The sequence below is a fragment of the Jaculus jaculus genome, chromosome 12 (assembly GCF_020740685.1).
Source record: "Jaculus jaculus isolate mJacJac1 chromosome 12, mJacJac1.mat.Y.cur, whole genome shotgun sequence".
In the NCBI taxonomy this organism is placed as follows: domain Eukaryota; kingdom Metazoa; phylum Chordata; class Mammalia; order Rodentia; family Dipodidae; genus Jaculus; species Jaculus jaculus.
The window spans coordinates 97,940,465-97,955,367 of NC_059113.1; the positions used below are offsets into that span (position 1 = coordinate 97,940,465).

At 35.6% G+C, this 14,903-nt stretch overlaps 1 protein-coding gene across 4 annotated transcripts in view; it reads right to left on the reverse strand.

Annotated features, from left to right (window-relative positions):
- Positions 1-14,903, reverse strand: part of Lrba (LPS responsive beige-like anchor protein) — a 570,297-nt gene that overhangs the window by 334,231 nt on the left and 221,163 nt on the right. For all 4 annotated transcript variants that reach the window (XM_045131452.1, XM_004655860.2, XM_045131451.1 and 1 more), the window contains exon 37: positions 2,167-2,333. In XM_045131452.1, the coding sequence (XP_044987387.1) occupies positions 2,167-2,333 (167 nt within the window). The remainder of the gene's footprint in view (positions 1-2,166; positions 2,334-14,903) is intronic.

Consider the following 14,903-nt stretch of genomic DNA (forward strand, 5'->3'; position numbering starts at 1 on the left):
CAAAAGATATATCAAAAATATCATCATTATAAGCCAGGCCTGGTGCATGCCTTTAATCCCAGCACTCCGGAGGCAGAGGTAGGAGGATCGCCGAGAGTTCAAGGCCACCCTGACACTACATAGTGAATTCCAGGTCAGCCTGAACCAGACTGAGACCCTACCTCAAAAAAACAAAACAAAATGTTATCACTATAGGTAAATATTTTTTGTAATCATCATGAAATATATTAGCAAACACACACACAAAAAAAACCCATTGTCAAAATGGCTTTAATACAATTTATTTTATTTTTGTTTTTTGGTTTTTTGAGGTAGGGTCTCACTCTAGCCTAGGCTGACCTGGAATTCACTCTGTATGCTCAGATCCTCCTATCACTGCCTCCGGAGTGCTGGGATTAAAGATGTGCACCACCACGCCCAGCTAAGTTTAAATTTTTAAAATATCAAAATTATGTATAATTACAGGAAAAATCTATACTAAAATACTCTGTGAGACAAATAAGTTGAATAAAGCAAAAGTGTTATAAGCAAGTTACCCCAATAATACATAACTTATTACTTTCTTTTTTGTACATCTCTAGAAAATATTACATATAAATGTGAAATTAAGAATTTTTTAGAAGAATACAAAACCTATAACTAAGTATGCTTCTAAGATGTGCAGCATAAAATATTACATGGGTAATAAATTTTATAATTTACCTAAGTTCCTTAATCCTAAAAGGTAATTTTTCATTTTGCTTCTAAAGAGAAGAATTAGGAATAGTATGTTCTGTTTGATTATCTTTAAAGGAGGCAAATATATTGAATACAATTTTAAGAAGACACTGCATGAATTTTATCATTATACTCCTACAATTTACAACATGTTTCCAGAAAACTACTGTTATGCTTTCAAATTTATGTACTACAAACTCAAAGTGTACAGTAGAGAATAATTTTTTAAATAAAGTTATAGGGCTGGAGAGATGGCTTAGCAGGTAGGCTCTTGCCTGTAAAGCCTAAGAACTCCTGTTTGAATCTCCAGGTCCCATGTAAGTCAGATGCACAGTGACGCAAGCGTGCAATGTCTCACATGTGCATAAAGGAACACACATGTCTGGAGTTTGTTTGCAGTGGCTGAAGGCCCTGGCACACCCATTCTCTCCCTCTCTCTCTCCCCCTCTCTCTCAAATAAATAAATAAATAAATAAATAAATAAATAAATAAATAAATAAAATTAGCCCTGAGATTAGATAATGTACAGAGACATTCATGTTAACAGAATGTCATACCAATTCACTTCAAAGGGAATAACCACAGATGAGCAAAATTTTCTTTAGAATATGTTATGAAGGACTGGAGAGATAGGGCTAAGCGGTTAAGATGCTTGTCTGTGAAGCCTAAGGACACAAGTTCCATTCTCCAGGTCCCACATAAGCCAGATGCACACAGTGGTGCATGTGTCTAGAGTTTGTTTGCAGTGGCTGGATGCCCTGGCACACCCATGCTCTCTTTCTTTCTCTCCCTATGACTCTCATAAATAAATAAAAATAAATCCTTTAAAAAATGTGTTGGGGCTAGAGAGATGGCTTAGCGGTTAAGGTGTTTGCCTGAAAAGACAAAGGATCCCAGTTCAGCTCTCCTGGCCCCACATAAGCCAGATGCACAAGGGGGAGCAAACATCTATAGTTCATTTAAAGTGGCTGGGGGCCCTGGTACGCCCATTCTCTCATCAATTAATTAATTAATTAATTTAAAAAAAGAATGTGTTTGGCTGGAGAGATGGCTTAGCAGTTAACATGTTTGCCTGCAAAGCCAAAGGATCCTGGTTTGATTCTCTAGGACCCACATAAACCAGATGCATGAGGGAGCACATGCATCTGGAGTTTGTTTGTAGTGGCTGCAGGCCCTGGCATGTGTGCACTCTTCCCCCCCCCACCCCCCCCTCAAATAATTTTTTTTTTTTTTAAAGAACGTGTTAAGGGAACTGAAGAATCTGCAAAGCTCTCTAAAGGTACTCATTGGATTTTCTTCTTCCCCTTGCATTTAAATTCAAATTGGATGATAAAATACAGAATTTAACTTCTTGGTTCTTCACTTCACCTGATCATATTCCAAATTGGCTAGTCAATCTCAGGCCATGGACAGAAAAGGAAGGGCCCAATCCCAGAGGAATCCCTTTACCTCACTGCAGAACTTCCCCAGGCCCCATGCTTGTCTGTGAGGAGGTTGATGATTTTCTGGATTAGTTGAGTAGCTGTCACATGGTCTCGGTATTTAGCTGCTCTTATCAAATGATCGCACATCTTCTCCTCCTCTCGTTTGTCTGCAGAATACTGGGCACACAGTGACTTGAGGAGAAAAAAAAAAAAAGATTAATGATTAATGCTGTAAAAATATGGATGGAAAAAACCCCAAAGATGCACCATGAAAGAATTGTTAGCATGAATCAAGCCAAAAAAATTTAAATGTCACTCTTGAATCCCTCACTAAACAAGTTGACTAATTTTCTTCTCTAAAGTCTCTAAGATTTACTAAGGTGTTGTTAAGAGTCAAGTAGAAATCTGAACAGTGAGAAATAACCAGACATGTAAACGTTGGGCCCAGCACAACAGCCAGCATGAAGGGAGGCTGCGAAGGACGTCACACATCCCAGCAGGGGAGACAGTGGCATGAATTTGGAGACAGAAACAGGAACATCTTCTGTGCTATATAATCATGGCAGGTTTATGTTTTATTCAAATGTGGTGAAAATATTTTAAGAGGGGTGGGAGGACCAATGTATTTGTCCCTGTAGCTGCTGGAGGGTGGGTGTAAGAGAAGGAAAGGGAGAAGACAAGTTATGAGGCCATTGGAGAGGACCAAAAAATAAACACATTAAAATTAAATTGTTAAAATAAACATTAAAATGAAATAGTAAATAAACAGTGCTACCTTCAACATTTTAGTAAATGAAGAATGTAGCCACTTACAATATAGCTATGCAAATGGACTTGCAGAATTAGAATCACTGGTGAGATTAGTAACATCGGCTCAAGGTTCATCTCAAACCTAAGAAATCAGTACCTGATTTTCATCTTCTCCAGGGTATTTAAATCCATTAAGGTATTTGCCAAAATATCTTAGTGTTGTTGTTGTTTTTAAGCAATTATTGGAAATAATGCTAGCTTCCAAACTACTTATTTTCCACTGGAATTTAGGTATTTCTGCTGTTATATTTGGATTGTTTAGTGAATAAGTTGTTTAAGACAAAAAGCAGAAGCGCCAATGTAAAGTTGGACTACTGGACTCATGGCCTCACCTTCCCAATTTTGGTGCACACATGTGCACACACAATTTCTTCTCACCCCCCCCCCGACACAAATACAAATACTTTTAAAGCACTTTTATTTTTATTTATTTATTTGAGAAATGGAGGTGGGGGAAGAGAGAGAATGGGTACACCAGGGCCTCCAGCCACTGCAAACGAACTCAAGACACATGCACCACCTTGTGCATCTGGCTAACACGGGTCTTAGGGAATGGAACCTGGGGTCCTTTGGCTTTGCAGGCAAACACCTTAACTGCTAAACCATCCCTCCAGCCCTCTCTCCCACATTTTATACTGGAAGAAATGCTGCTCTCTCATGTATGTGGTATATATGATGGCAGTGTGCATCTCCTCCTCGAATAGCTGGCTGCTACATGATTCCAGCAAAAAGAATGGTCCTGGTGGTCCTAAGAAACTCAAGGGTAATAATCACACCCACACTGACAATCTGGTTTACGAAAATTCATGTGGCCTGACTACCTTACATAAAAATCTCAGAGTTTCAGTGGACAGATTGCTTCTTATTTTCGATGTGAAAGAACAAACATATACCTCCAAGAGTACTGAAAGCTCTATTAAGAAGGAAGTTGGCCCAAAGACAAAGCCAAGACTTAACAGCATCAGAACTAAGATACTTATGCAAAGTTATTGTTTATTTTACAATGAATCATGAACTTAATGATCAGCAGAACCCTTAAGACTCTTTTTGAAGTTCTTAGGAGCCTCTAATTATTGTATTCCAATTTGAGCATGGATTTCTTTTCCTTACACCAGAAGCAAATTAGCAGAGGATATGATGGACATGTACATATATATGGAGCAAACATTTCTCAATATGTGTAATGTGCCATGGTACAACGATCAAAGACTAATAATGGAAGAATTAGAAAAAGAAAGTTGAAGCAATTCTTCAAAAGCTTGAAGAAATTCTGAAATATAGAATGAGGATCAAAACCAGTCACTAAGATGAAAACATGTTTATGTGAATGACCATAGCAAGGAAGTCAAATGATAACTAGCTCGCACCATCAACTTGCTAACCCTTTTGACAATGGTGGACAACTCCTACATTGACTCATTTCTGTATAAACGTCCTGTTTGAATTTAAATCTGCAAAATGAAAGGATTACATTGGCTCTAAAGATCTCCCATTCAAAGATTCTGTGCACTTGCTGGGAAAATACTAGAAGGTACTTGGAGAAAAGCTCACAGAGATCCCCTCATCCAACTATTTCCAGGAGAATTTCCACTTCACTTCACCTTCTCAGTTCTGCCACTTTAGGTGTAAAGTAAGCTAAATAGAACACCACAACATGAGTACCAAAATATCTAAATGTGCAAAGAAATAATTATCTTTGGAACTAAATAATTCAGTTGTATTTGACTACTGCTAAAGAAAGCTAAACTTTATTGCTGTGTAATTAACAAGGTTAATAAATGCTGGTGAAAGAAAAATAATTTCATATTATATAAATGCTCAGGTAGAGCAACTAAGACACATATAGATTAGAACAAATCAAATACAAATGCTACACTGAAAAGATTCAGCCAAAAAAAACACAGAGAACAGTTTTATAAATATTTGACTTGAACAAAGAACAAAAATATTGTAAAAAATTATATTGTTAAACTCTCTGAAGGAGAAGTAGTTGAAATGAAGACAATTAGTAAATTATTCCATTTTAACAAAATATCACTTGTTTGTGATACTTTCAGAATTCATACAAGAGCTAAGAAGCATTCAATAGGTTACTAGACTACATATACACTGAGGAACAGCACAAGGGAGACAGATCTTTATAACCTTCATTCCTTACTGTATCTGTAATCTGCCTCTTCCTATGTAGCTGTTAAGAGGAAATTCAAATTATTGGTGGAATTTAGAAACTTAATGGTTTCTGCATTCCCATGAAATAGCTCATGCCTATATATTAAACATTACTAAAAGTACTCAATAATTTCCTCCTAAAGAGACTATTAGCTCCATCTTTTATTAATAGTAGGATAATTTAAGTTTACATTACATTTTCTAAATATTTGCTAAGCTATTAAAGTTTGCTGAAAAGGCATAATTCTAAAAACAAGGGCTTGAGGTAAGCTAAATAGTAAAATGGTTTAAAGTGTTCCTTAATGGATCCTCCTTTACAATTTGAACAGCAACTTTTCATATCTGACATAAAATCTATAGATATAAATCACATTAAAGGAGTATTCTTTCTCGATTATCAATCTCTGTCTCCTTGTGGAACATTAGAGTCACATTTGACCTTAAAACATGATAAAAGGAAGCCAAATAAGAATGAATCTGAAAGATATAATGAACTTGCATCCGTTCTTAAAAACTATCTTGATAGTGTAAATCAAAGATGTTCTTATTATAATAATTTCTATCATTCAAAGTCAGGTACAGGTGAGAAATATTTTTGTGGCACTCATAGTCATTTGAGAAAGAGAGAGAGAGAGAAGACACATATGAGCAGGCATAAGGCTGTGTGTGAAGGTAGAGTGGAGGTACCCACAGAGACCCTACCCAAAATGTCATTTATGCTAATATTCAAGTCATTTAAAACAAAGGGTCACCAGGAATGGTGCTGCATGCCTTTTATCCCAGCATCTGGGAGGCTGAAGTACAAGGATTGCCATGAGTTAAAGGCTAGTTTAAGACTACACAGTGAATTCCAAGTCAGCCTGGGCTAGAGCAAGACCCTAACTAAGAAACAAATAAAAATAAAGGGACAGATTTTAAAAATTAATTCAATCCTATTTTAGAGTTTCTTCCTTCACATTACCTGTTTTTTCTACCTCAAGTGTTAAACAAAATAAGTAAGGTACTATCACAACATGAGTACAAAACAGGTGGATGAAATAATTACCTTGGAAACTAAACAATTTAACTGTGTTGGACTATTGCTAAAGATACCTAAGTAATTACTGTGGATTAATAAAGTAGAAAAATATAGAATCACTAATTTAGCATTTAAAGAAAAGCTTACAACCTTAAGTATATTAGAGAAGTAGAGTGCTAGAACCAATGATGTATATGTATACTGAAAATTGAGCATCTAAATTTTTAAAAAAGAGGAAAACAGCCCACCCCCATTAGTAAAAAAAATAAAAATAAAAGAACTACTAGATGCCAAAATAAAAATAAGGTAAGAATGTAGAGCCGGGCTGGAGGGATGGCTTAGCAGTTAAGCCATTTGCCTACAAAGCCAAAGGATCCAGGTTCAATTCCCCAGGACCCATGTTAGCCAAATGCACAAGGGGGCGCATGCATCTAGAGTATGTTTGCAGTGACTGAAGACCCTGGTGTGCCCATTCTTTCTCTTTCTCTTTCCCTCTCTCTCCCCCTCCCTCTTTCTCTGTCAAATAAATAAATAAATAAATAAATAAATAAATAAATAAATAAATAGAGTCATGAGAACAGCTACTCTCTGAACTTGGGAGGCAGTTTTGCTGACCAATGTCCCACCAAAGCCATAAACACGGAACTTGGAAATGGTGCTTATTCTTGTAAAATGTTGTGGCAATATTAGTTGAAATTCAAAATATGAACATTTTGCAATCAAGTGACACCACCCTAAAAAAAGTACCGCCACATATACCAAACATAAAATGTTGAAGGCAGCATTATTCATTACAGCTCAACAGTGAAATAAAGCTATCAAATAGTTAAAGATATTAGAAACAAGTGTATTCATGATAGAACAGAATATATCAACAAAATGATGTGGGAAATATATTTTTAATTTTTAATTATTTATTTGAAAGACAGAGAGAGAGAGTGCCTCCAGCCACTGCAAACAAACTCCAGACACATGCGCAACCTTGTGTATCTGGCTTACGTGGGTTCTGGGGAATTAAACCTGGGTCCTTTAGCTTTGCAGGCAAGTGTCTTATCTGTTAAGACATTTTTCCAGCCTGGAAAATATTTTTCAAATTAACTGACTACACCAATGTGATACTGAACTAAAAAAGCCATAGCAAAACATATTCTTTATGGATTCATTTATAGAAATCAAAATTGTTATATAATTGACGGTATAAAAAGAAACCATCATGAAGGGAACAAAGACAGCTATGTTATTCTAAATCACACAGAACTGTGGTTGTCTAATGGGGCAGAAAGGAATTCTAATTAGAAAAGAAACAGACTTCTCATAAAATCACTTTCAGCACCAAGAAACTCATATTAATTAATGATTTCAGAGGTACAAAGGTTCTAGAGCTATCCTTCTAGAACACCATTTTTAGGACAAATAGGTTATAAAGTACACTTATAGTGTTTGAGTATTATTTTAAAATGGAAACAAAACACACAAAACATTCAATATCAAAACAAGAAGCGTTTTCCTAATATGATGCTGTATATTAACAATGTAGGTGAATTGATTTTTTCTGCCTTGAAACAGAAATAAGCATGATGATGAGACAGGAAATATAAAGAGCTGCCTGTTTGCCAAGTTGTTTTTTAGACTGTCTCAGTTTACAGTGGAAAACTATTCATATATTAATGGAATCAAATCGTACTTCATCCCACATCAGAACACATGACTCTACTTTTTCATATTAATTGCTACATACCAAGTATTGCATTTTTAGTTAAGTAAGCTCTACATCTATCAAATATTTTTTAAAGTACTACTTCTCAATTTTTCTCGAAATTGCTTCCACTGTGAACTCCTTGTCTCGCTCAAAGGGAGATCACCTAAGTACAGTGAAGAAGCCTCAGAGTTTCACTCCCTGAGGTCCCTGTACCTGACCCCATATCTCAGACTGAGTCTGACTTCGCTAAAATGCCATCTGCAGAAACCACAGACTCTAGAAAAAAGACTTAGAAAAATGAAAGCTTCAATACCTCACCGGCAAACAAAAGTCAACCAATGACAATGTGTGACAACCACCTTTAATTCTGAACTGATTTTTCTGTCATGCAATGCCTCAATGTATTGATTTCTCTCAGCACGAAAAAGTCTAAGCCAATGAAACAGATATAGACCATCCCCTCCACAGTCACCCCATAATAACATTCAAGGTTAACACAGGCAGAACACTTATCAAAGTATCTCTCCCATTTCTTCTTGTACTGATGGACTAGAGGCAATGTGTTGAGGTCTTATCTCTATAAACTGCAATCCTCAATTATTTTAAATGATTTAAAGATTAATATAGGTCCTAGTCCGTTAGGCTCCTAATAATAAGAAACTTGTTTTTAAATGCTAAAGGTAATGTTGTAAAACAAGGCCAACACTATGCAGACTGATGTTGGCACATATCAAGTCTCACACAATATTGTTTTTATTAGTTTATTACTACCTTGGAGTACCTATAAATGACTTAAAATACACTAAATTCTTAAACTTTTAACAACATACCATGAATAATATATTACAAATAACAATATATCAATAACATATGACAATATATCATGAATCTGGCAAATGAAGTAAAATGTAGCAGGTATCCTTGCTCAATAAAATTGCCAGAATTGGCTGGAGAGATGACTTAGCAGTAAAGCGCTTGCCTATGAAGCCTAATGACTCCAGTTTCAGGCTCGATTCCCCAGGACCCATGCTAGCCAGATGCACAAGGGGGTGTATGCATCTGGAGTTCGTTTGCAGTGGCTGGAGGTAGTGGTGTGCCCATTCCCCCGCCCCCTCCCTCCCTCTCTCTACCTTTCTCTCTGTGTTTGTCACTTTCAAATAAATAACTAAGAGGTGGAAAAAGAATTTTAATTGCCAGAATTTATACTACGGATAGAAATAAATTTGAAAATATTTAAAATCATAATGTGATTTTTAAGGACATATAGAACTGAGGTCAATGCTTAAATTATTATAGTTTCATGGTTAAAAGATTGAAAACACTACTAGACATAAGTTATTCATATTGAAATTTCAAACAGAGTAGTTTGTTTAAAAAATGAGCATAAAAAACAGGAAAAAGTTCAATTTGATAAAAATTGTAATTAACTCTGTAGTGAAGAGCACAAAATCAGTAGCCTGGTAATAGAGTTCAAATCTTGGCTCTGAAACATTCATTCTATGTTATTCATATTATACTAAGAGTAGATCATGTAAAAATCAGTTCTCTCCCAATGAAGAGCAAATCAGAATAGAAACTAAATGAGAAGACAAATGCCAAAATGCAGTGACAGTATCTTACACTTACTGTAGCTTGGGTCATGATGTTACCAGAACACACAGTAAGCAGTCCCTTCCTTCCAGCATCAGTATAACTGAGTAAAACAATTCCTGCATTACAATCTAAGGTAAAGTAATAATAGTAAGACTGCTCAGAAAAGATGCAGCGTATCAGAGAGAAAAAAATAAATAAAATAAATAAATTTAAAATTAAAGATAAAGGATAAGCAGTCATTCATCAAGTTGAATTCACTTCAAATATTAAAAATAAAACAAAATAATATTATAAGATAAAGAAAAGGAGAGACAAGACAGAAACAGAGGGAGAGTTTTTAGAAGCAAAGATAGAGATGAGAGATGGTAAGTATAATTAGCCATGGGTAGTGGTACAGAACTCTGCAGGACAACAGAATCTGCATTATCTTTACACAGTTACCCCTTGTCTCAAATGCACTAACCTCCCCCTTCCCCCTCCCACACACATCACCAGAGCCCTTCTTAAAATATCTTGATACATGTTTGTACTTTTCTTGTAAACTTTATGTATTTTTATTCATTTATCTCATCAAAGAGATATTCTTGAATAGTTTATATATATCATTTACTATATGACATGATAACTGAATCTCTATTCCCACCTAAATATTAAAAACTGCTATAACTATATTATGGCCCAGCTATATACCACTTGTGGGTATATCCATAAAAGACAACAAATCCACATATCAAAGAGATGCACGGAAACTGTTTATTACAGCATTATTCACAATAACCAGGAAGAATCACTAAGAAGAGTACATTCCTGACCACATAAACCTGGCTTTGGAAATGCACTAGGAAATGGTATGACTGCCCAGTCAAGTTGTGCCAAAGCCATGGCATATACAGTAAATTGGGATGGAGAGCTCTCTAAGGGAATTTAATAATACTAAACTATCATCACTCAAATGAATCTGGAGAAAAGACAGACCCACTAATCTTCTCCAAAACTGGAAGCAAGGCAACCTGGACACCAGAAGCAAACGTGGTGCTCTTAATGCAGGAGAGCTGAGCTAGCCCTTGAAGCATGACCAAGAGAATGAGCATGGGAAGAAGTATGAGAGACAGGAGGAAGTTTCTGTGCAGGAGTTTGACACTGAGTTCTGAGGGATGTCATATCTCTCATGCACCATTAAGTGTTATGATCCTTTTCTGCATTCTTATGTTCCTTTATCCCTTCAAGACCTACAGAGGTAAGAAAGGAAAGGCTTATTCCCACTCAATCGGCATAGTCCAGACTTGCTTAGCACTCTACTAATGTCAAGATGCACATAGGAAAAATATATACACTCAGTCAATATAGGTAATTACAACATACAGTTAACTAATTAAAAATTGTGACAAGAGGGCTGGAGAGATGGCTTAGCGGTTAATCGCTTGCCTGTGAAGCCTAAGGACCACGGTTCGAGGCTCGGTTCCCCAGGTCCCACGTTAGCCAGATGCACAAGGGGGCGCACGCGTCTGGAGTTTGCAGTGGCTAGAAGCCCTGGCTCGCCCATTCTCTCTCTCTCCCTCTATCTGTCCTTCTTTCTGTCTGTCACTCTCAAATAAATAAATAAAAAATGAACAAAAAATATTTTTAAAAAAATTGTGACAAGAAATTATTAAGAACATTTGATGAAATGCTAATAAATATCACTGATGTTTTTGTTTTATGATATAAATTTCAAGCTACACTAAATACAAGCCTCATATTTGGTGCTAAACTAATGATATCTATTGAATTCCACATTAGGACAAACTAAGTAACAGAGCTTATTCATTATACCATTCTAGGACAAAAGCTTATTATCCATGGTCCCAAAATTATGTTTTGTGCTACACATTTCAGTTTCCACTAACAATTTTATAATTCATATGCAAATAAGTATTTTTACCTAATGCTCATAGGTCTCATAGTATAAAAGCTTTATAAAAAAAAAAACATGGGGCTGGAAAAAATGGCTTAATGATTAAGGTATTTGTCTGTGAAACCAAAGGACTCAGGTTCAATTCCCCAGAACTCACATAAATCAGATGTACAAGGTGCATGTGTCTGGAGTTGATTTACAGTGGCTGAAGGCCCTGGTGCACCCATTCTCTCTACCTAGCTCTTTCTTTCTCTCTTACAAATAAATAAAATAATTAAAAAAAATTAAATATTAGAAAATAGCTGGATGTGGTGGTGCACGCCTTTAATCCCAGCACTAAAGAGACAGAGGTAGAAGGATCACTGTGAGTTTGAGGCCACCCTGAGATTCCATAGTGAATTCCAGGTCAACCTGGAGTAAGACCCTACCTCGAAAAACTAAAAAAAAAAAAAGTATGTGTGTGTGTATACACACACACATATATTAGAAACTAACATGTTTACAAAAAGAGATGTAAGGTTACTGGATGGTTTAAGAATTTTTTTTTCATTAATCCTATGGAAAAATCTAAGTGTGTTATTTTAAATTCATTATTTCAATCAGCAAATTATACAGTCAGCAATTACTTTTCATAGAATTTTTTTTAGAAATTTTAATTATTTTTATCTTATATATTGTTAAAGGATGGTTAAGAAAAACAGTAGCATTCAAGTAGCTATGCAAGGAAACATACTACTTTTCTTATTTTCTGCTTCTACAAGGATATATGCAGCAGGCAATTTAAACAAAACATTTTCTTACTATTAATGACTCTAATACCTCAAATGAAACATTTGAAATTCCAAATTTATATTGATTGAATATGCAAATATCTGCTAATCCTAATATATATTCTATCATCACCCAGCTGTGTTTTATTAAAAGCTTTCTATATATTAAATCTATAGTAGGACTTGAAATTAGAATAAGAGATCGATTCTATTATACAAGATCAATATCCAGAATGTTTTTCTAAGTAAGCACCAGTAGTCGCAATACATATTTTATATGATTGCAAGTGGTTCTAAGTGTGTAAGAACAATGTGACCCAGATTTGAAAACACAGTGTCTATAACTGACAAAAGGTCAGCTTCTGACTACTCCCCTAACCATCTGTGATAAGAGAAGTGATGCATGCAAGCCACAGGCTTCTCCAAAAGAGACTATTGAGCAAAAATCCGTAATTCTGGAAACTGCAATAAGTTTATGCTTAGATTTGTGTGAAATTTTCAAGGTCAGATTCTCAAACAGGTTCAAGCTCACACAAAAGTAGTAATTATAGGCTAAAAATATAACAAACATGTTAAAAGAAGGAATTATTATACTACATAATCTTTTTTTTTGTTTGTTTGTTTGTTTTTGGTTTTTTTGGTTTTCGTGGTAGGTTCTCACTCTACCCCAGGCTGACCTGGAATTCACTATGGAGTCTCAGGGTGGCCTCGAACTTACTGCGATCTTCCTACCTCTGCCTCCCGAGGGCTGGGATTAAAGGTGTGCACTACCACACCCAGCTCATAATCTATCCTTTTAAAAAAGAGATTTTACTTATTTATTACACTCAGAGAGAGAGGGAGGGATAGAGAGTATGTGAGTGAGAATGGGCATCCAGGGCTTCTAGCCACTGCAAATTAACTCCACATGCATGCACCACCTTGTGCATCTGGCTTATGTGGGACCTGGAGAATCAAACCTTGGTCCTTGGGGTTCGCAGGCATGTGCCTTAACCATTAAGCCATCTCTCCAGCCCTATTCTTGAGCATATACTTAAAAAGTATAATAGTTTTATACTTCTTCAATGAGGCAAGAATAACACCACTGCCAAAACCTGTTAAATAGATGCAATCTAATAACAGGGCACAGAGGTAAGAATCCCAGCACTGGGGAGGCAGAGACAGAAGGATTCATGGTCCAGCCATATCAGTGAGCTATAGGTTCAATGAGTAATGCTGTCTCAGAAAATAGGCGAAGAGTGACTGAGCAAGACATCCAATGTTGGCCTCTGGCCATGGAGCCCCTCAGAAAACCAATCTCCAGAGAGAAGGTGGAGAGTAATTGACAAAAACACCTGATGTCAACCTCTGGTCTCCACACTCAGGTGCACACAAACACTTAACAAATAATAATCTCCAAAAATAAAATACAGACCACTGTTATATGCTGTCATTCATAAACAGAAAGGACACAGGAATATATATCCCTGTCTGAATGTAAATTAATAAAACCCTCAATGGACTAACAAAATGTAACAACGGTTTTCTGTAAGAGAAGAAGACAGAAGCTATTGTAAAAGAGATCAGAGACTTCTTTATCTGTGTGCCTTCTTGACTTTTTTAACTAGAAAATTTAAATAACTTGACATTTAAAAATATTTAATATTTTCTATATATAAACTTTGTATAATGCTAACATTAAGTGAGGTTATTAAAACAGGATACAAAAGTTTAAAAAGTAAAAAGTATTTGTGTCAAAGACATACTTTTGATAAAAGAAATTTAAAAATGGAGACAGTAAAACTAAAATGAAAACTAATTAAAAAGATAAGTAAAAAACCCCAGGTAGAAGTCAAACGAACAAACAAACAAAGACTTCAAAAGAGAAGGATGTGATATCAATGTCAAACATTTCAAACATAAAGAACAGGGAAGACAAAGAATTAGAGGACAGCGCAGCTAGCAGGTCATTAATGATAATGTAGATATTTGAATGTATTTCTTCTGAGATTGTTGAGGAAGAAAAGGCAGACTTGCAGGACACTAAAGGTGAAGGGAAAAAAAAACACAGACACCATTCTACCTTTAAAAAATAACTTTAAAAATCTGGCAGAATACAAAAGCAAGAGTGAAAAAAGAAGCCTGAGAATTCTAACCCTATTAAATAAGACTGCAAGGAGCGAGCACAGGATAACTGACAGGAGACAAACATATGTCAACAGTGAGAAGCTACAATATACTTCCAGAAAGGTCTGCTGAAAGGGAGGGAAAAAAATTTCTATCATAATAAAAAATAGCCTTATAAAAATACTAAGCACATTGTTAACGAAACCCACAGAGAAATAGTCAACTATTATATAAATTACCAATATTATTAAATATCTTTTTAAAAGACAGAATTTCCAATGAAATCTACTCTAAATGGTAAACTGCCTATTTTATACTTAATGAAGGTCTGGAACTAAAAGTTGTCGTCTTCTGAAAACAGGTATGAAGGCAAATCTCAGGAGTAACCAGTGCCCATCTAAGGGTCTTTTTCACATTAAGAATCCTATTAGAAAGAAAACACTAAAAGGTAATTGAATTTCCCTCAGTTATCTTCATCTCTGTCAGCTCCTGCTACAATAACTTACTCTCCAGAGCAGAGATAACTCAATTCTGTCCAGCAAGCATATGTTATGAATCTCCAAAGCAAACTTGTCTAAATCATTCTGGTCTTCTATCAAGGTTGGCTGTGGATATGAACTCTGACAGAAAGCAAACAAATTTATTTTTATCTTTTCAATAATTCACTTCTTCATGCTATGATAAAAGAAATTATGGGATAAAT